Here is a 20646-nt window from a genome sequence, read left to right as displayed (position 1 = left end):
AAAGTATTTGGACACTCAATAATGCCTTCAATAAAGATCACAGTTTAAGTGTTTTAGTATTTAGTTTGCCACCCTTTACTTCGCAAAACTTCTTGACAACGTCTGGGCATGGAATCAGTTAGTTTCATGAACAGCGGTGGTGAAAGTTTCCTCCACATTTCAGCCAGCAAAGCTTTCAATTCATCCACACGAGTGCATCGACGGCCTGACATTTTCTTCTCCATTGCATCCCATAGATGCTCTATAGGGTTTAGGTCAGGGCTCTGGGACGGCCATTCTAAGACTGAAATTTTCTTTTTGGCAAAGTATTCTTTCAACAGGCGGCTGGTATGTTTTGGATCGTTATCCTGCTGAAAGAGCCACTTCTGTCGTTTGAATAATTTCTTTGCTGATTTCTGTAAGTTTGCATCCAAAATGCATCTGTATACTTCAGAGTTCATGATTCCATCAATGCACACAAGCTCACCTCCATGCCATACAGTACCTTTAGTGCAGTCCGGTTGGAATTCTTCTCCTAGCTTTCTCCACACAAATGCTCTGCCATCAGATCCATGGAGGTTAAATTTGGACTCATCAGAAAATAAGACAGTTCTCCAAAAGCTGCCGTCTTTGTGCGCATGTTCTTTTGCAAATTTTACCCTGGCTTTCCTGTTCTTTAGGCTAATGAATGGCGTTCGCCGCATTACTCGCCCTCTGTACCCATGCTCATTGATCCTGTTTCGAATAGTCTGTGAACTGAGTTGTATCTGGTAATTCTTGTTGATGTCTGAGGCAATCCTTGCTGCTGTTTCTTGCCTGTTTTTCTTGATGCTACCAACAATTATCCCGTCCAATTTGCTGGTGGTCTTTCTGGGTCTGCCTCTGCGCTTTCTGTTCTCATTCACAAGTCCTTCATCTTTGAATTTTTTTACAATATACCCAACTGTGGAAGATGGGAGATTACGTTTTTTGCTGATCTGTCGAATAGAGTTGCCTTCTTTGTGCCAACAAATGATGCTAGACCTTTTCTCAGAACTTACTTCACTTTTCTTAGCCATTTTTGCAATCACTTTCAAACAACTGCTCCAAGATCATTTATAGTGGGTAAATGAGTCAATTATCCTTAATTTCACACATGTGCTCCAACCACAGGTGTAGTTCATCATCAAATTAACCATGGACATGTTCCACTAAGTTTCACAATCAGTATAGGTTTGAGTGTCCAAATACTTTTTTGTCCTAATTTGGAACAGTATATCAATTGTTTTATAATTTAAAACCTAACAAACATCTTTTTGTGAAATGTTTTGCTTGAAAGGTGTGCTTAAGGTATCTGTCTTTAACATAAATGCCACTTGGTTTAAAATTTTGTTATTTAATTCAATGAAATCCATACATTTTTAAGCGTGGCTTAAGTGTCCAAATACTTTTTGGGGCCACTGTATATATATATATATATATATAAACGTATGACTTCTTTCATAACAAGAAAAATCATGGATTATGATAAATGAATGCTGATGTAATAATTTACTCACATTATGTATGGCCAGAATATGTTTGCCACAAGGGGCCACAAAAGAAATGTGTAATTTCACATTAACAGATTTTCATAACAGGTACTGCAATGGACTGTTGGTGCCTGCTGAGTGACTTGGGGCACATATGCAGCGTAAACCTCAGCAACCTCGCCTGACCCCAGCAGAAAGAAGTCAGTGTTGTCCTGCTGCTGTGGAATCTTTCATGGTCTGCTAATGAATCCAAACTCAAGCTTTCAGTGTCTAAGTTGCGGGTCTCAGCGCGTGTGCTTGGAACAATAGCCTTTAAAACTGAGTCATGCTGGAGGACTGCCGCACAGATTCTGAATAGGATAATTGTAGTATTTGTCACAAAATCAGGATGTAGTTACTATTACTACTACTATTATCCAATCATGTTGTTATGTTGTGGTTTTAAAATACGAAACATAATTTCAGGATGTAACAAAAATCACCTGTGATTTCTACACCACCTCTCCACTATTGATTTCCATGCTTTTATTGTTTCTCTTTGAGGACAGGCCCTGCAGATAAATCTGAAAAATATTTTCACCATCGCTAAGAAAGTTTCTTTTTTCAGAATTTTTGTAATATTGTGTTATTACCTTGGCACTTTGAACATCTGGCCATTGTGTCTTTTGTCTTCTACAGCTCTCTTGCTGCATATAACAGGAAATCGCCTCTAGATTATTATGTTGCATTGTCATTTTCCACTGTTTCTTTGTGGTACATAATATCTGCTAAATGTATGAAATATGGCACAAAATATTAACGTGATTCTGGCGAAAATTTTCTAACCTGCCAGAAAGTACTTTGCCTGTTGAAAGATGCTTTTCAGCTGATGTACAATATGTGCAATATTCTTCAAATCCCAGCACCTATTAGAGCAAGCTGATGATCATGATTATTGGGGCTAAATTGGTAACAAAAATAGAATTTTATTATTATATATTTCAGGCTGTAGGTTTGAGCTTCTTTGAGGGTATGAATGAGAGTGATGTATGATTAAAATCTTTGTACCAAAAAAGTATTCCTTTGTCAAACTTTCAAATTATTTTCCATGTGTGCTGTTATACTAATAATAATCATGGACAAAAATTTTAAATGATTAATGAAAGATATTTGAAACTAAGAAAAAAAATCTATTCCTGGCAAGGCTGCTTGTTATACAAGACATTTTATATAAGGTTACATTTTGAAATCATAGTTTACATGTTACTTTTAGAGAACAGACTATTTTTCCTTGACATTTATTAGGAACAGCATTGTTTGAAAAAAAATTATATACTTGAAATAATGGATATGCATGAGGAATTCTTCACAGAATATTATTTACTGTAAGATTTAGGGAGAAAGATTTTAGTTTTTCTTTTTTTTTTTGAAGGGTCATAAAATAATGTGTAAATCTGCTGCCTGAAATGTTTTTAATTTTAATACCTTGGTAATAAAACAGAATATTTTGATCTGTTCTATATCTGTTTTTTATTTTTATTTTATTTTTTCTGTTTTGGCACCAAAGACCAAAATATACATTTTTGTCCACAGTTATGGATTTTAATTATAGATAGGATATTTATCCTTAGTTAATGCACGTATGTCTAAAGTTGTGAATAGTCAAATATAACAGTCTTAAAACTCAAAAGACAGTATTCCCACTCATGCTTATGTGTGAGTTGTAAGCACTGAGTGCAGGTGTTTAGGTTATGTAATGCTTTGTGGAGTGCAGCGCCATTGTGCTTTGTATTCTTAGATAGGAATGAATTCTGCAGTTGTTTCCATCTCTTTGTTTGAACAACTGGGGTATATCTGCTCCTTGGTACTACATACAAAACCCTTATTACTCATTATCAGCAACAAAAATTCACCATATCATGTTTGCACTTCTAAACCGGTTTAAATATTGCTGCTTAAATTCTCAAACAATAAAATCACCTTAATTTAACATGAAAATCCCATGGAGATTGATAATCTATTTTACAAGTGAGACTCAGCCCAAGAGAACAGCCCAAACATGCAATAGCAGATACACACAATGATACACAATAAAAATGCCAAATGGTTAAAACAGTTCCACATACGCAATGAATTTAAGCTCTAAATGCAGAGTGTTTTGCAGGTCATTCTTGGATATAGTATCCAGGAAGACAAAAGTCTTCTTTCCAAGTCAGTTTTTACTCTGGTACCTGGAATTAAGAAAAGATTGAAAATGTTAATTGTAACGGTTGTGTAGCCGTATTATCCGCCAAGAGAGCCTTTGTGTGCATTTTCATCATTACTGAAAACCACACATTATGTGTTAGACATTAGGCATAATGGCATAATAAACCCATTTTTGAGAAATGGTTGAAAATTGAACATATTTAGGTCCATGCTCCCCTTTAGATGTCCTACAATAACCTCTTCTTATTCAGGTGTTTCATGTAACAGAAAATATTAAAATGCAAAAACTAGGTGGTTTGAAAGTAATGGCAGCACCTGGCTGATAAAAGGGTTAGCCTGGCTAAGCTTGGCAGATGGTACAGTTTCCAACTCAATATCAATACCTCCTAGCAAAACAAAAAACTTACTTTCTACTCTAAATTCTGCTAGAACACTTCTATTTTCTTTTAGCCTACTCTGGTCAACTCAGTAATTGACTAATGTTAATTATGTGTAGATAACTTCTAGTGAACTGTCTCTTAACCTCTTAATGGTTATTGTGGTATTTATAATTGTGATATAATAATTTGAATTCCTTCAAAAAGAAAACAAAGATACATTTGCTGTGGAGTGGGGGGTGGGAGTGATTTGTACACATAGCCTGTAATAGCACATTCAAGTATTCAATTCTGCTAATCTGATTTTAAAAACAGTCCTTTTCACATTCACACTCAGCTTTGTTATTATTTTTCAGCTTTATCTCATATTACTTGAACACCTTGATGGTTTTGTATTTAGTAACATTAGAGATTAAAATATTCACAGCTATTTTGCAATTAAAGTGTACATGAGGGCTCAGAATTTTATAAGATGAATAAGAATCTAAATATTTTCAACTTAATGGCAAAATCAAAGTCAATAATATGAGAAAACAGCTGTTCATTCAGAAGTCAGGGAGCCTTCATGCCATAAAAACTTGGGAACATTTTACCTCACTGAAGCTCATGAATGTGAGCTGTAGGGAAGTGTGAGAACCAAGATGAGTATGGGAACATATGCGACCTGTCAGGCTCCATTTGATTAAAGACACAAACCTCAAATGAGTGACCAAGGGATTCTTAAGTGTTTAAGAAAAGTTAAACACAGAAATCCAATAGTTAGAATAAAACCCATACAGACCCTGAGCTTCCATATCTGTTAGATCTGGGCTGGAGGTGGGCCACTACAAAGTGGAGTAACAGTGGAATACCAGTGGGAGCAGTACAAACTGCCTAACTGAACAAAGCAGAAGCACATTAAATCTTATCTGAGGTGTACCTCCAATGCTTAGACATTTAAATTGATTGATTTAAATTTAAAGAAATTTAAACTGATTGATTAAATTGATTTAATGTGCCTTGCAGTAACAGCAATCAATGCATTACATACACTCTGAATGAATGGAAGGTTGATTATTTACATGTTGACTGGATTGTACAGTACATTACCTATGCAATAGAATAAAATATATATAAAATGGATTTACAACTCCAGAAGATTTTCTGAAGTTTTTATTTTTTATTTGCTGTTATATTTTTCTGGTACAAGCCTGACATTTGGGTCAAAATAAAAAAATAGCAAGGCCATTTATCTCACTCTCACCTCAGAAGTAGAAAAAAACAATATCCACAGCACACTTCATCCTTACTGTGCTGAAAGAAATTGCTGTATGATAGAGAGGCCTATTAGGACTTCAAAAGCACTCAAGAGTTATAGTAGTGTTTTAGTGTTGATCCAAGTTACCCATTATCAGAATAACATCAGAGGATATGATCTTACAAATGGTCCTTTAAGTGCCATAAAACAATTATCTGTGTAAGTTTGACTGCACAGACTTGGCTATATATTTCATTTTAAGCTATCCCAGATGTATGAAAAGAGACATGTGCACTGGGAGTGAAGCTGACTATGATGTGATTATTTCAGTATTGACAGGGTCAGGGCTGACACACCAAATATATTTTGAAATTGACTATCTGTATTACTGTACGTGTCACTGCCCAAGGAGTAAGAAATTACTTCAGGTCAGTATGGTGCATTACATTAGTCACTGATATTGCCCTGTGAGGTCACATATAATACACTCACCATAATGTTAGGAATAACAATCTGCAACAGTTTCTACCAAGCTCTTAGAACTGGCCACTTGTTGGTCATGATAGCTCTTTGCTCATGGATTAAATAAACCCACCCATAAACCCATCCAAAATCGCATTATCATCCAGTTCTGTCTAGAAAGCGACTTAATCTTGGGCTTCACTGCCTCTGAAAGCCAAAACTGAACTGAAATGCCAAAATAATTTCATACCACTTGTAGCTGGCAAGTTCTTGCAAGAAAACTAGTTAACTGTTGGATATGACACACAACACAACGTATGGTGTTATGTTAAGCCAAGGCCCAATTTTACAGCGTGGGTGGCAAATTGCTAGGGCAAAAAAGGGGTCGAAAAAATTGAGTACTTGGCATAAGCAGAGGTCAGAGCCTTTAGGCACATCATACTGGAGGGCAATTCTGACACTGTCAATATCCATTGACTACATTGGTTTGTGATGATAATGGCAGAACTTGCACAGCTGATTTTGAGCCTGCGAGGGTTAATAGTTCAAGACAGTTTATAGAAATAGAATGACATTGACCACCTGCAGAAGAACTGTTCTACCAGCCATGTTATCTCATTTTTTTCCAGGGTGTGACTTGTCTGCAGTTGCAATTAGTTTCGGTCATTCCTATGAATGCAATTCTGCTATTCTTATGACAGTATGACAGACATTCTCAAACCTCCAGAGACATGCTCTATCTTCAGCATACACTGTCAATCTCCATCTCCTGGCCTTGTTGTTGCTGTTCTTTTCATATTCTAATTATCTAATCAGGATGCAATTGCCAATTAGAGGAGGAGAATGGATTCCCATGAGGAGCAGTTTTGAATTCCTGCCTTGTGTTGCAAAAAGAAATAATATTTTGCAGATATGGAATAGAGGAGCAGCAGCTGATAAGGTAGTTCTGTATTTGCATTCTAACCAGTTTAACACAGTGTAGTAGTTGGCCATGTAATAATATCTTTTTGTGCACTTTGCCAATTTGTTTCAATAATGTTTTGAGTGCCAATTCTCACAGGGCTGGAAGCGGGGTAGTTACAGTAATTGTAACCAAATATTACTCCTTTCACAATGCAGGAAAAGCAACATTTTGTGCCTCCAAGCTGGTGATTTTTTAGTGTGAATTGTGTCAGGTGAACTCAGGACATTTATGTCATGGTATGCAGTGCACTACTGCATAAAAGAATGTGTCACAATGCTGCGATTTACAGTGTTACTGTACCAGAGGACTGTGCAGCTGATCCAGCAGACACAAGCAGACAGCAGGTGCCTGATCAACGAGTGGAGTCTCTAGTGAGTGAGGAGGTGGGGGTTACTCTGCCCAAAACAGTCTTTGGTTGGCACGACAGCAAAAAATGCATCTCCACTTGGTACTATTGGCTACCAGTTGAAACTAGCAGTGTGAATTTGAAACAGTTCTTAGGTCATATGAATGCACTCGACAAAAGAGCATTGAATATGCCACTTAGTACAGCTGTTTCCACTGTCTTGGAACTTAAGTTTGCCTCTGGCTACATTAAATAAATCTGCCTATGCCACGTGTACTACGAAGCTTAACAATACCCCTCACTTCCACCAACTGGCAAAGTTGCTCGGTAAGGGTTAGGGGCATGAGGAAGGGTACAGAAATTGGAAAAGGCACAGTTATTGTGAGATCTCCCCTCATATTCACCATCTTGCTTTGTAACAACTATGCACTCCTGCAAAACAACTCCAGCATTCTCTGTTCACCATGCCATCCCTTCCCGAATGGTTCCTGCCTCTCTTCTATGTCTTTTGCACCAACTGACTTGATATAATTGTGGCTTGTTGCCAAAACCTGCATAAAAGCATCTGACAAATGTGTAAATAAATATGCAAAAGAAGTGAGGGACAAGATTAGTACATAAATCCTATACCAGTTTACATGAAGTACATAAAGCCTATATCAGTGTATTATCTCTTCATACAGATCACTGCCTCTTGTGTATTGCATTAGAAACACACACTGCATCCAGACAGAAGCTCATTTACACATGCATAAACTCACCCAGCAGCTAATGTTAAGATGCCAATTTCAGAGAGCTTAAAGGACCTTTTAACACGCCTCAGGGAGTGGTGTGGGAGACAAGGGGCATGCCCCCTATGTTGAAACCAAGGTAAATTGTCCCACGGGCCTTGATATAAATTTTTCCAAACAGTCCTATACATGGGTGCTGATAGGATCATTGTAGACACTGCAGTGCAAACTATGGCATTTGCTGCTTCTGGTTACATCTATGGTTACACCATAACAACTCCCAGTACACCTGCCAATTTGGAGCACAAACATCTCATTAGCTGTTGCATACTGTTTACCGTGAATCTAATGTTCAAAGCGTACTGTAGCAAAAAACATATTGCTGTTTGAACTGCTGAAGTGCATAAGAACACACACTAACTTACGAATGGAAAAGCGCACGTTCAATGATGTACAGCAACTACGGTAACCGTGGAGGATTAAAAATGGTGCAAAACGTGCATTTTCTATTTACCTTTTGTTCATGTGTATGTTTGAGATTCAGTGTGGCAGTATCAACGCTGGGAGGGAGGGAAGGGAGGGATGGGAGATTGTCCGAGAGAAACGGGTTGGAAATAAGGAAGGACTTCACAGCAGCCATAACAATAAACAAGTAAATCAGAATTATATTCCAGACTCATTATTTTACAATTTGATAGCTAGAAATGTAACGAGTTTTTCCGCAGATTATTTTAGGAATATGCCAAGCTCGCTAGCTTGCTAAGTAGTGCAGTCAGCTAGCTAGTAATTAGTGATAGGTTAACCAAATAGAAGCCGTAACAATCTCTCAAATTCAATAATAATAAGTGACGTTAAATATTACACATTTAAAGCAAACAAAATACGTGGGCTGATTGCACCCGAAATCTGAATTCTTTCATTATTTACACGCCGTATTCTAGCTAACGTTAGCTATTTTACTGGGTCTATGTCCGGAATGGAGCCGGAGAGCTTACGTGAGAGTCCCGCGGGCTCCGGAGATCCAGAGCCGAGCGATTGGAGGGGGGAGACGCCCGGTGGAGAGGCGGAGGGGAAGGATGGGGGACCAAAAGACAGAGACGGTGATGGAGGGACGACAGATACTGGGGACGGCGGAGGAGAGGGCCAAGATGGAGATGGAGACCGCGAGAGGAAGGAAGAGGAGGGCAAATACGAAGAAGAATTAGACCCAAGAATTCAGGTAAACAGTACCTATAGTATATATATATATACTTTGTTCAAATAAAGATAGAGCAAAACTCAAATTGCTGTAAAAGAGAAAAATATATTATAGATAAAAGATTTAGATTTTAAATATGTTTTTGAGAATGCGGTGCTGTGTCATCTTGCTATATTAAAATATAAAAAATGTTGGCTTCCTTGTTAGTTGTTTATTTAACGTTAGCTAAATGAGTAAGCTAACGTCATGTGCTAACGTTGCTTGCTTGTAGTCAGCAAGATGGGTGGTTTAGCGATGTAGCCTCATGTCACGTACTGTATCTCATCTGTGCGGCTATTCGGGACCAAAAATTCCGGAGTTAATCTGGGGTTATGACATAATTTATATTATTTACAATACACCATGTCGTATAATTCCTAATCGCAAACAGTTTGTTTGTAACGTTTTCAGACCAATGTAACAGTTCTTGGATTATACAATTTGATACTTACAGTTAAGCAGAATAAACACTTTTTTAATTGTATGCTTTACTGTTCATTTGAGTGTAGTCCTATCATGTTTCTGCCAGTCAAAAGCATCCTAAAATAATTGGACTTCATATATTATTTTGTTAAACTGTTTAAATTCTTGCCTTTCAGGAGGAGCTGGAGCACCTGAATGAGGCCAGTGAGGAGATTAATAGACTAGAGCTTCAGTTGGATGTGAGTGTCACCCAAGGTCCATTATTTAAAATACATGCCATATACAATTATCAACTGTGCATGCCCTATGTAGCCAGCTTGCATTTAATAAAAATTAATTTAATGTAGTGCTGTGTTAAGTTGGTAAGAATGCATCCTATACCATTGAGCAGTAAATAAGGGGATTAAATGGAAATGGGAATAAGCAGTCAATTTGCGACATTGAGCCCATGACAACAGCAGTTTGCCAACAGATTTGGTAGACTGAATTGCAAGATCTACGGATGTGGCAATTCAGTGTCAACGCGGAGCTTGAAAATTGTGGTGCCTTTTTAAAGATCTTCCGATATAGGGTATTGGCATGGTTTTGTATGCACAATTGGAAATTAACATTATTAGTCGTTTTAATGCTTGTGACAGATTGACAGTGAGTCATTTATAAATTGACAGTATTTTCAGAATCATGTTAATATTATTGATATGTTAGTATGGGCACTTGCTGGAATATGTATCATCTTTTGCTTGAGTGATTTTGAAATGACTGTGCTACAAAACAAGCAGGCTGTTTGTGTGTTTTAAGACTTTGTTGATCATTATTCACAGGAATAAAATCAAGAAATACACAGCCATTCATTTCTCATTTCCTTATTGTTGAAGTGTACACTTCCTTGTTCACAGGATGCAAGATCAGGTTACAGGAAGATCCTTACAGAATCAGCCAGGAAGCTGAATGCACAGGGCTCCCAGCTTGGCACTTGCATTGAGAAAGCCAGGCCATACTACGAGGCCCGTAGACTGGCCAAAGAGGTACGGAAGCACAAAGCCCTTCCCAAACACTAACTAGTGTGTGCTTGTGTGTGTCGATGTGTGCGTGTGTTGGTGTGTGTGTGTGTGCGTGTGCGCTTGTGTGTCGGTGTGTGTGTGTGCGTGTGTGCGTGTGCGAATTGTAACCTGTTATTGTTGGGTCTTGACTTTCTGGCCAGGTGTCTCTAAGGCTCATTGGGAAGAATACATCAAACTCATCACCCCTGTGTAACTGAGTTAGTAAGGATGTTTTATTGGTTACAGAATGTGACATCACCCGCTAGAGCCAGAGGCAGAGCATCATTAGTATCTTTGGCAAGGGAATGTGATTTTTTAACATGACAAGCCAATCGTATCTTATGGTCTGTCATAAGGACAGGGAGTACAGTGGTTTAGAATTAACACCAGACCTGCCTACATCATTCAAAGCAAAAGACAAGGTAGATTACTTCTCATTCTGCCAGTAATCTCAACAAGGTGTATAATTATATGCACAATTAATTATGCGTGTAGAATCATAACAAGGTGAAAAAACACTACTTAATAGGTACTGATTTTATGCTTGCGTTCCATCATTTTTCTTCACACATGGAGTTGCTTGAAGTGAAAGGGAGGCATTTTCTTCTTGGGAAGAATCAATGGATTTTAATAATGATAATCTTTATTTATTTAACAATGAGCTCCATAACATTTGGAACAAAGACATTTTTTTTATTGATTTGGCTCAGTACTCCACAATTTTAGATTTGTAATCAAACAATTCACACACGGTCAAAGTGCACATTCTTAGCTTTTATTTAAGGGTATTTTTTATACACTTTGGTTTCACCATGTAGAATTTAGACTGCTTTTTGTACATAGTCCCCCCATTTCAGGGCATCATAATGTTTGGGACATATTAATGTTATATAAATTAAAGTAGTAATGTTTAGTACTTTGTTGTATACCCTTTGCATGCAATGACTGCTTGAAGTCTGTGACCCATAGACATCACCAGGTGCTGAGTATCTTCTCTGGTGATGCTCTGCCAGACTGGTATGGCAGCCATCTTCAGCTCCTGCTTGTTTCTTAAGGGGGTAGTTGCCTTAAGTGTTCTCTTCAGCATATGAAACGCATGTTCAATTGGATTCAGATCAGGTGATTCAGTCAGGAATCTTCCAGTTTTTGGCTTTGAAAAACTCCTTAGTAGTGTGTTTGGGATCTTTGTCTTACTGTAAGATAGTCTATTGTGTTCTATTGTGTTTGGAGACATTTAATTGAACTTGAGCAGATAAGATGCTTTTGTACATTTCAGAATTCATTCTGCTGCTATCAGCAATTACATCATCAATGAAGACAAGCGATCCAGTACCTGTGGCAGCCATACATGCCCAAACTATAACACCCCCACCACCATATTTCACTGATGAGGGGAGTGACTTGGATCTTGGGCAGTTCCTTTTGACCTTCATACTTTGCTCTTTTCACTACTCTGATACAAGTGAATCTCATCTTTCCACAAGACTTTTTTTCAGAACACTGCATGTTCTTTTAGGTACTTATTAGCCAACTGTAACCTGGCCATACTGCTTTCAGCTGTTTAATGTAGACCTGTCCTTGACTTGAATCTCAGAAGCTCAGGGGCATTTATTTTATTTTTGGGTGGTGTTGACAGGATGCTTGACTGTGGTAAAGACACTGTGACCTACAAACTAGGTACTGTGTAGTGTTAAGTTACTGTGAACATCCACTGCACAGCAAAAATAGCAGGAATCCATGTGAACATGGATGTTTAATGAAAACCCAAGCCATTTGTGGAGTGCACACACTCACTGCCTTTAATAGTTGTCTTGTCAGCTCTGAAAATATAAAACTTATTCTGCAGTATTTTCACCGAGGTTTATTTGGATCTGCCCGTAGTGTTTTAAGTTAACAGGCAGACTGATAAACGGTATTAATGGCGTGAAACTTCTGGAGGCAGGTGTGATAATTCCAGACTCACTGAATGGCTCTGAATTACTGTTCTCTTTCTGTCAGGGTAGCATGATTTGTTGTCTCTCAGAGCAATTGTCATTGGTTACTGTCGCTCTCTGTGTTCTCCTCATTTACTGTTATGTGATACAGGTTAACTTCTCCCAGTGCAGTGATTTATGAACTTCTTTCTCAGTGTACGGTTGCTGGTTGCCCTCTTCCTCTAATGCACTGTGATTGTCTGTACTCCCCACAGGCCCAACAGGAAACCCAGAAGGCCGCGCTGAGCTATGAGAGAGCCGTTTCCATGCACACCGCCGCTAGGGAGATGGTGTACGTGGCCGAGCAGGGGCTCCTGGCGGACAGGAACACGCTGGATCCGACGTGGCAGGAGATGCTCAATCACGCCACCGCTAAGGTGAGAGTGGATGAGGGCGATGGATTCCGGTAATTTCCGCGTATCTTTGGTAGTCGCGTCACAGCTTGGAGGCCTCAAACTTTGACACGGCGACGTGACGGGTGAGTGATATGCGAGGTGTGAATAGTCAATCATATCCCTGTCAGAATTTAGATTGAAGTCATTTGATGACACCCACCTCCCATAACCACTTGCTGTCATCACCCCAAAATGCTTTAAATTACATTCAGGCAACACCTGGGGTAGTTCTCTGAAAAGATTAAGGCCAGAAAAAGAATTTGATTGAATGGTCAAGGAATTTATAAATCCGACTTATTCAGGCCACCCACATGGCATGTGCTTTATTATGCCTCCGCGACGGTGCAGCCATGGCCAGAGGCATTATGTTTTCGGGTTGACCGTCCGTCCGTCCGTCAGTCCGTCCTTCCGTCCGTCCATCCGTCCTGATTCTCGTGAAGGCAATATCTCAGGAACGCCTTGAGGGGATTTCTTCAAATTTGGCGCAAATGTCCACTTGGACTCAAGGATGAACTGATTAGATTTTGGTGGTCAAAGGTCAAGGTCACTGTGACCTCACAAAACACGTTTTTGGCCATAACTCAATAATTCATACGCTAATTATGACAAAGTTTCACACAAATGTCTAATAGGATAAAATGATGAAGTGATGACATTTTATATCCAAACTAGCTACTGGTTGGCGGAGGCATACAACCGCAAGGCAGTATTTCTAGTTACTTTTGCGCTTTATTTTACTTTTATTTAATGACCTTTTGAGATACATTTCAGCTTAAATCCTGATCGGTTTACTGAGACCATTTATGTCTGCTTGCATCTTGAGCAAAGTGAACAAGAAAAAAACAGCAAATGTAAATTTTGATGTTTGAGCTGTTAAATAGTTAAAATATTTAATTATTTTAAATAGTTGTATTTAAAATAGAATTTTAAGTTTTGCCAGCAAAAGTGAAATTTAGGTAGACTGGGAAAAGAATCATTGCTACCCCACTATGACTTTGAACCTTAGGGATGCTTTAGTTGAAGGAACTACACCATAAAATGTTGGAGGATGTACTGTGAATAATTTAGAAACACAAGCCAAGTGAGAGGGAAGATTTTTATACGATGTTCTATTCAATTATCTATTCAGTTTTTTTCTGTTCTGCTTTTATCTTAATTTTTTTGCACTTGTCTTCTAGAGATTCATTTTCCATGAACAGCTTCTGAATTATAAGAGAAACATCATGTAAGTTCAGTGTGGCCGTTGCGCAATGTAATTACATGTAGCCATTTTATGATACAAACCTGTGACATTTGTTATTTTTCATGTATTGTTTGCTTATTAAACACCCCTGTTCACAGTGACGTCTATAGCAAGTGTAACTTATCCGCTGTTACTGTATCTGTCACTTGTAGTAGCTGCTGCAGTGTAGCCCACACCATAGCTCATTAGTGTGGTCGTTAAAAGCACTCATTTGTTATTTGCGTAGTAGGGAGCTCTGTCTGAGTGTGAAATTGGGAGAGATGGAAGTGCGGCTGTCGTGTGATAAAACGCTCCGGCTCGTTTCTGCCAGGGACTGCGCTTTTATTTTGACACGTGAAATAACAGTAGTAAATATGGTCGCTTTTAGACGGCTTTATCCACGGTTAAGGGAAACGAGGTTGTGTGTGGTAGTGCTGCGGAAATGTGTCTGTAGTGTGCGTAAGATGGTGGGATTCAGCAGTTTTTGGGATGTTGTCTTCTTGAAGGGATGAGAACTGCTGGGGGCCTTGTCTCCTCGTCCGAGACGAGACTGTTCTGTTTCGGAGCCGCGGGTTTCATACCGCTGGGCGGGGCAGCGGTCCAGGCGGACTCTGGGTGACAGGCACCCGGTGGGGTGCGGTGACGCCGACGCTGACGCCGACGCTGATGCTGGCCATGTGGGTGTTGGCAGGTGAACGAGGCGGAGGAGGAGCGTCTGCGCAGCGAGCGAGAGCACCAGCGCGTCACGCAGCTGTGCCAGGACGCCGAGGCCCGCGTGCAGACCCTGCAGAAAGCGCTCAAGAGGGTCATCATCAAGTCCAAGCCCTACTTCGAACTCAAGGCTCAGTTCAACTACATACTGGAGGTACCTGCCTTCTCAGCGCACGCTGGGGTGAAACATGCTTTCTGGGTTTATCACAAAGTCACTTGTGCATTCATCAACCACTTTATATCAATGAGCTTATGATAGATCCATCTGAAGAATTGTAGTTCTTTATAAAAGCTGGAGGCACTGGTTCCACAGAACAGAATATGACATGTTAGATGTACTGTATACGCCCATCTTTCCTCTTAGTCGTGGTTAAAACTGCATAGATGCGCATCAGAGTGCAATGGGAACTTCAACCTTGTTAAAGAAACGTTTTGTTGTCCACATTTTGTTCAGAGGAAACAAAACTACTCTGGAGAGTGTTTCAGCTATTTTCATGTTTTTCAAATATACATTGCGTTCCAAAGGAAGAGATGGGGGTCCACAAGAGATGGGAACGGCAAGATCACAGCCACAGTGGCGAAAGGTCCAGAGCCTTTAGCCACGCAGTATGTGACCACTACGTGGTCAGGTAGGGTCTACGTGGTTTGATCTCTGTTCTCCCCTCTCCGTTACTTCTATCCTTCTGCCGTGACCCTCTGTTCCTCCTCAGTGGACTGATTGGTGTTTCTCAGCTGCTAGCTAACGGCTACCCTCCCGCTGACGCACTGGTGCTGTGGCAGCCCTGTGGGCTGCCTTTATTGCCTCTTCCTCCGGCTGAGCACCAGGGACTCGTTTTTCTGCTGTGTGTCTCACCGTTTCCTGCTCTCTCAGCGTAAAGCGGCTGCCTCGAGGAGCTGAAGGGCTGTTCTCCCCTCCTGCTGAAAAAACCCACAATAAACAGAGGAAGAATGAACCTAACAAATACAAATACTTAAAAGTTAATTGTCTGTTTGAAGATTGTTGCATTTCACCTTATATATCCCCACCAGCATCCCCGCCTTTTTTTGTTGATAATGTTCCACAACATTTTGTGTAGATTTTGCCATTGTTTTCAAGGTTTTGTTCAGTTCAGTTCAGTTCTGTGAAAGGGAAAGGTCACCTTGCTCTTAATACCCACGTTTTTGTGTGAGCCTACCTGACCTGGGTCAGATATTTTTAAAATTTCTTTTCAGATTATCTTTCTAAAGATTTCTATTAAAATACTTTGTTCTAAAATATTTCAATTCTGGAACAAATTTGAAATTGCATTCTGAAAGTGTTCACTGAAAGTGTTTTTTCATTCTGAAAGAAATCTCATGCTTTTTGTGTTGATACCTTAGTATTCAGTATTCATTACATTACATTACATTTCAGTTCAGTATTCGGTTTTCAATCACATCAAAATATTTTTCACTGTAATCAAGGAATAAGTCAATCATAATTAATATTTCAATTATACTTTTCTCAATAAATAATCTTGTTATGTTTTCTACAGAACTCCCTGAATACATTTAGCCTGCATTTGGAATATTGTTAGCCATTGTAAGCAGACTAACAGACTTGATTTGATTGTCATTTAAATAATTTTCAATGGAATACATTTTTTTTAAATACAAGGGAACTTCTGTAATGACTTAGCTTGAAGGCTTGCAGTTGCACCTATTGCAGTGGAGTGTAAGCACATGCTGGACTAAATGTACATTGCACTACTGTAATGTAAAAATAATCTAGCAAAGTCATTCCTTAAATTATGTTTTTCTTCTCAAATCCTTCTCTTCCAGCCTACTCAAACTGCAATCTGTAGACACGTCCAACTCCCAGTACCCTTCTTTTTCTATGACTCTGCTGGGGCGGGGTTATCCATTTTCTCTTTTCTGCGGTTCTGTGTATCTCTTCTATCATATTCCCCATCAATACCACAGCGCAGCCTTAAGCTCTAAAAAGTTCTAAATCATCTTCAGTCCCACTCCTCCAAAATGTAATATCCAGATGGAAGACACTGATTTCTAGTGTCCTCTAGGGTTTGTCTTTCACGAATCACTTTGTGAGCATGTATGTCTGTACACACGTATGCGCACACAAACACACACTTGTTTATGTGGGTTGTAGTGTGTGTCTTTGTTTTTTGTAGTGACAGTTGTCATGGCATTTGCTCTTGCTACACCTTTCTCTGCTTGCTGTCATAACACCCCGCTCAACAGTCTGCAAGTGTTGCACATCATCTAAGGTAGTAGAGATAGGATCCCAGACCAATGCTTTACCACAGGGGCATTATCTAATTTAACTGTGGCCCTAATTATTTGAAGCTAATTACTGGGCTGCATTTAATTTCACTGACATTTTAGGAAATTATGTCTTCATAGTTGTGTATGGATTTTACTTGACATGCACCCGGTTCTAATAAAATGTGGTATTAACTTTGCTTTCCATCCTTCTCTTCATGTATTTGTATTACCCCACAGGAGCACAAGTCTAAAGTGGTGCAGCTGGAGGAGCGTGTGTCAAAGGTGAAGACCCGCTATTCGGTGGCGCTGCGTAACCTGGAGCAAATCAGCGAGCAGATCCACGCCCAGAGGGGGCGACGGCGGTTCGCGACCGGGCAGACCAATGCCTGCAGAGGGCGGAGCTCGCCAGTGGGGGCGGAGTCTGACTGTGAGACTGGGGGTGAGGGCGGGGCCTGTGGGGGAGGGACAACGGCGAAAGACTGGGTGGACGGAACGAGGGGCGGAGACAAAACCAGGGAGTGGGTGGAGAGACACAGAGCCTCGGGCTGGGGGGAGAAAGAGAGGGCGGAGGCGGAGAAGGCCGGCTCAGACACCCTCTCAGTTCTCAGCCTGCAAACCATCGCCTCCGATCTGGAAAAATGTGACTCCGTCGAACACTTGGGAGACTTTTTGAGCGATGTGGTCAGCTTGTCAGGGGAGGAGGGAGAGAAGGAGAGGCGGTTGAGGGAAGTGAGGGAAGTGAGGGAAGTGGAGAGAGCAGCAGGGAGGGCGGCCGCTCGCCCATCGGGGCAAGATGGAACGAGTGGAGAGGTGCAGGCAGCGGGCAGAGAGAGCTTTGTCAAGCAGCACCACAGGAGCGTCAGTTTGTGAGTGAGGCCTGGGGGGAATGGGCAGGGAAATGCAGAGCTGTTACAAACCTGAAGGGAAGTGCATGGAGCTTAAACACTAACATGAGACAAGAAAAGGGAAAGTAAGGGGTAGCAGAAAATTAACACGGATGATTAAGCAACACTAACCCAGGTGTAAATGTTATGTAGTAAAAAATAGACATTCAGATTGGCACTTCATTACTTGAAGATGAGTTGGGTCAGTATGGTACGTACACACACTACAGGAACCCCCACATCTTAAATATCGGCCTCTGGAAGTGGTGGTTTCCTCATTCCTAGCCTGTCTATTGTGCTGCACTGTTACATGAGAGGACAACCTTGCAATGCATGATGGAATAGCTAGAGGTCATTAGAGCAAAATCACTCTGAAACTAGATACAGCAGGATGTCATAGATCTATTCAAACAGCTCACATTGAAATTGTATCAGCTTCATTGACTCTTCCTGTTTACTTGAGTACGGCTGAATGATGAGATTTTATGTTTTCCTTTCTGTGATATGTCTTATGAATTGATGTGAAATGGTTTCTAATATGTACGCTTGTCATAAATATAATGATGAGGGACTAACATCAAGACTACTTATGAAACAATACGTTGACATCAAGCCGCCATATAGAAAAGTAGCATTGTCCCTGGAGAAATGTAGTAACACACTGAATAAATCCATATTTCATGTGATAAAAATACCAGAAAATCCACAAGTATGTTTAATGCTGCACCTGCAAGAGAACTGGGTTATTCACTACTCATTAATATTGTAGAAGAAATGTTTGTCCTCAACAATAATACAATAAACAATAATCTTTAAAATTATTTTAAGATATTGTAACTACTTCGTCCTGCTGAAAATTATTTTAAAATTATTTATTATTTTTTCCAAAATTTCTAAAAATACTTTTGCTTTTGAATTTACATTCCCAAACAGTTTATGCATACTACCAAAACCTAAATTGGTAAAAAATTGTTTCCAGAAAGTGAAACATTTTTAATCCTCAGTTATATGCTGGGAATTTAAAATGCTAGAAATGTATTGTATGGTTGTTTTCTCTGTAAGAAACAAGGACCCACTTGCCTTTGCCCCAACCAAAAATTGCTCTCAGTTTGGCATCTACATTAGTTGGAAGATGCGATTTTTCAAATAACCTTTAAGTATTATGATAATATTCTTTAGGTAATGAAGTCTGTGAAAAGTGTACAATTTATTTAATAAAAATGCCATTCCATTATGTATCATTTTGGATACTGGCCATTTTGTTTGTTGGCACAATCTTTCAAGTTTCACTTAAGTGTGCCACCTGAATTCATTTCGAAAGTATAGCCCCTGAATTCAGTACACCAAGAGAACAATTACATTGAAGATGTGTGTGAGAGGTCCTTCAGGTTTTCATTTGTTTCTTTTCTGTTCAGATAAGCCGTTTGATTGGCCAGTTCTTTCTGTTAACTCATGAGTGACATTAGTTTATGAGAAACTTGTAAATCCCGCTGTATTGTGACCCTCAAGAATTGGAATGATGCTGTTAAAGTTTACCTCACCACAGTATATGGACCCCAGGGGTTGGCGTGAGGGGAACAGACCATATGAAATGAGGGCTAGAAGTTTGTTCATGTTGTATATAATTTTGGCAAATTATTACATGGAAAATTGTGCAATCTATTTGAACACTTGGAAATGCTGATTATCGCTGGAATTGAACTGTGCTGTGTGCTTTGACTGTTTATCTCCTTCCTGGCATCATTCTTTCCTTCTCATTCGTACAAGCACCCATACAGTATACATCATAATTCTATTTCTCTCTCTCTCTGCCTCCCCCTTTATTCTTTATTTCTCTGTGAAATTAGTTTCAAGTGAAGTGGATGTATTGCAATATCATTAATAATGTTAACATAATGAATATAAAGTGGCAATTTATGCAATATCTTACAGTCAAATAAAAAATATTTAAGATATTTAGTTTTTTGCTTTTGTCTTCACTGATTCGTGCTAGCCAGTACTGACCAGGCGAACCTGTTTATTGGCTTTATACATTTGCATACTTCACAGTTCCTTCACTGATGAACACAGCATATATACTAGTGGCTAAAGCGCCTCGCTGAAAACAAACATTGCTTCATAAATCTCACTAGTAATTTGATATAGGAGCTGTGGTTGTGATTGAAATTGTGTGCCTTCATACATCTTGTGGGCATATTGTCATGAGAGGGGAAGTTGTCTTGCAATACTGTGACACATTGAATAACTTAACTGCAAATGCTATACCATTGGGCCTAACTGTGTTTTGGATATAGGTATTCATTTGTTTAGTGAATATCTCATTAATTATTATAATCGCAGTGCTCTTGCTTACGCATTGACTTACATGAAAATTACGATGTCACTTATAGAATACTTGTTTTTAAATGCTTTAACATTTGAGTGCATGGATATCGTGGAGATCAGTGATGATGATTAAGGATCTCATAAAGTTGTCTACTTGAACTGACTAATGATTATATATAATGGAGTGACTGTCTTTGATGTTGTTCCTTTAACATCTCATTGCGGTTATCTCTTAGTTGTCCTGCACCTGCTCACCACTCTTTCTCAGAGCTCTGTTAAAGGAGTAGATTTTTCAAATGTCTGCAATTAGTGGTTTGATAAAGATTTTGTGAAATTAAGGAAGTTGCTGTTCAAAATAGTTCCATTTTATATTAAAGTACATATGTGCGCACGCACAC

General features: G+C 39.4%; 1 protein-coding gene across 2 annotated transcripts; it reads left to right on the top strand.

Annotated features, from left to right (window-relative positions):
- The first annotated feature begins 8364 nt into the window (after positions 1-8364).
- sh3bp5la (SH3-binding domain protein 5-like, a) lies at positions 8365-19882 on the top strand. Of its 2 annotated transcripts, XM_064350164.1 has the most exons (7): positions 8373-8446; positions 8736-9013; positions 9631-9693; positions 10351-10479; positions 12683-12844; positions 14776-14949; positions 17277-19882. In XM_064350164.1, the coding sequence occupies exons 2-7, from the start codon at positions 8762-8764 to the stop codon at positions 17907-17909; spliced, it is 1413 nt and encodes a 470-aa protein (XP_064206234.1). In that variant the 5' UTR covers positions 8373-8446; positions 8736-8761; the 3' UTR covers positions 17910-19882. The 2 variants fall into 2 exon arrangements, with proteins under 2 accessions (XP_064206227.1, XP_064206234.1); XM_064350157.1 differs by having other exon boundaries at positions 8365-9013.
- Positions 19883-20646: the final 764 nt, after the last annotated feature.

This window comes from Anguilla rostrata, chromosome 1, assembly GCF_018555375.3.
Source record: "Anguilla rostrata isolate EN2019 chromosome 1, ASM1855537v3, whole genome shotgun sequence".
In the NCBI taxonomy this organism is placed as follows: domain Eukaryota; kingdom Metazoa; phylum Chordata; class Actinopteri; order Anguilliformes; family Anguillidae; genus Anguilla; species Anguilla rostrata.
The sequence above is the reverse complement of the archived record's forward strand: the minus strand, read 5'-3'. Positions and strand labels throughout refer to the sequence as shown.

Coding starts and splice junctions, on each gene's coding strand:
- sh3bp5la (XM_064350157.1), top strand. CDS start 8,762: ATGTCCGGAATGGAGCCGGAGAGCTTACGTGAGAGTCCCGCGGGCTCC. Junction 10,480..12,682: donor CCCGTAGACTGGCCAAAGAG/GTACGGAAGCAC, acceptor TACTCCCCACAG/GCCCAACAGGAAACCCAGAA. Junction 14,950..17,276: donor AGTTCAACTACATACTGGAG/GTACCTGCCTTC, acceptor ATTACCCCACAG/GAGCACAAGTCTAAAGTGGT.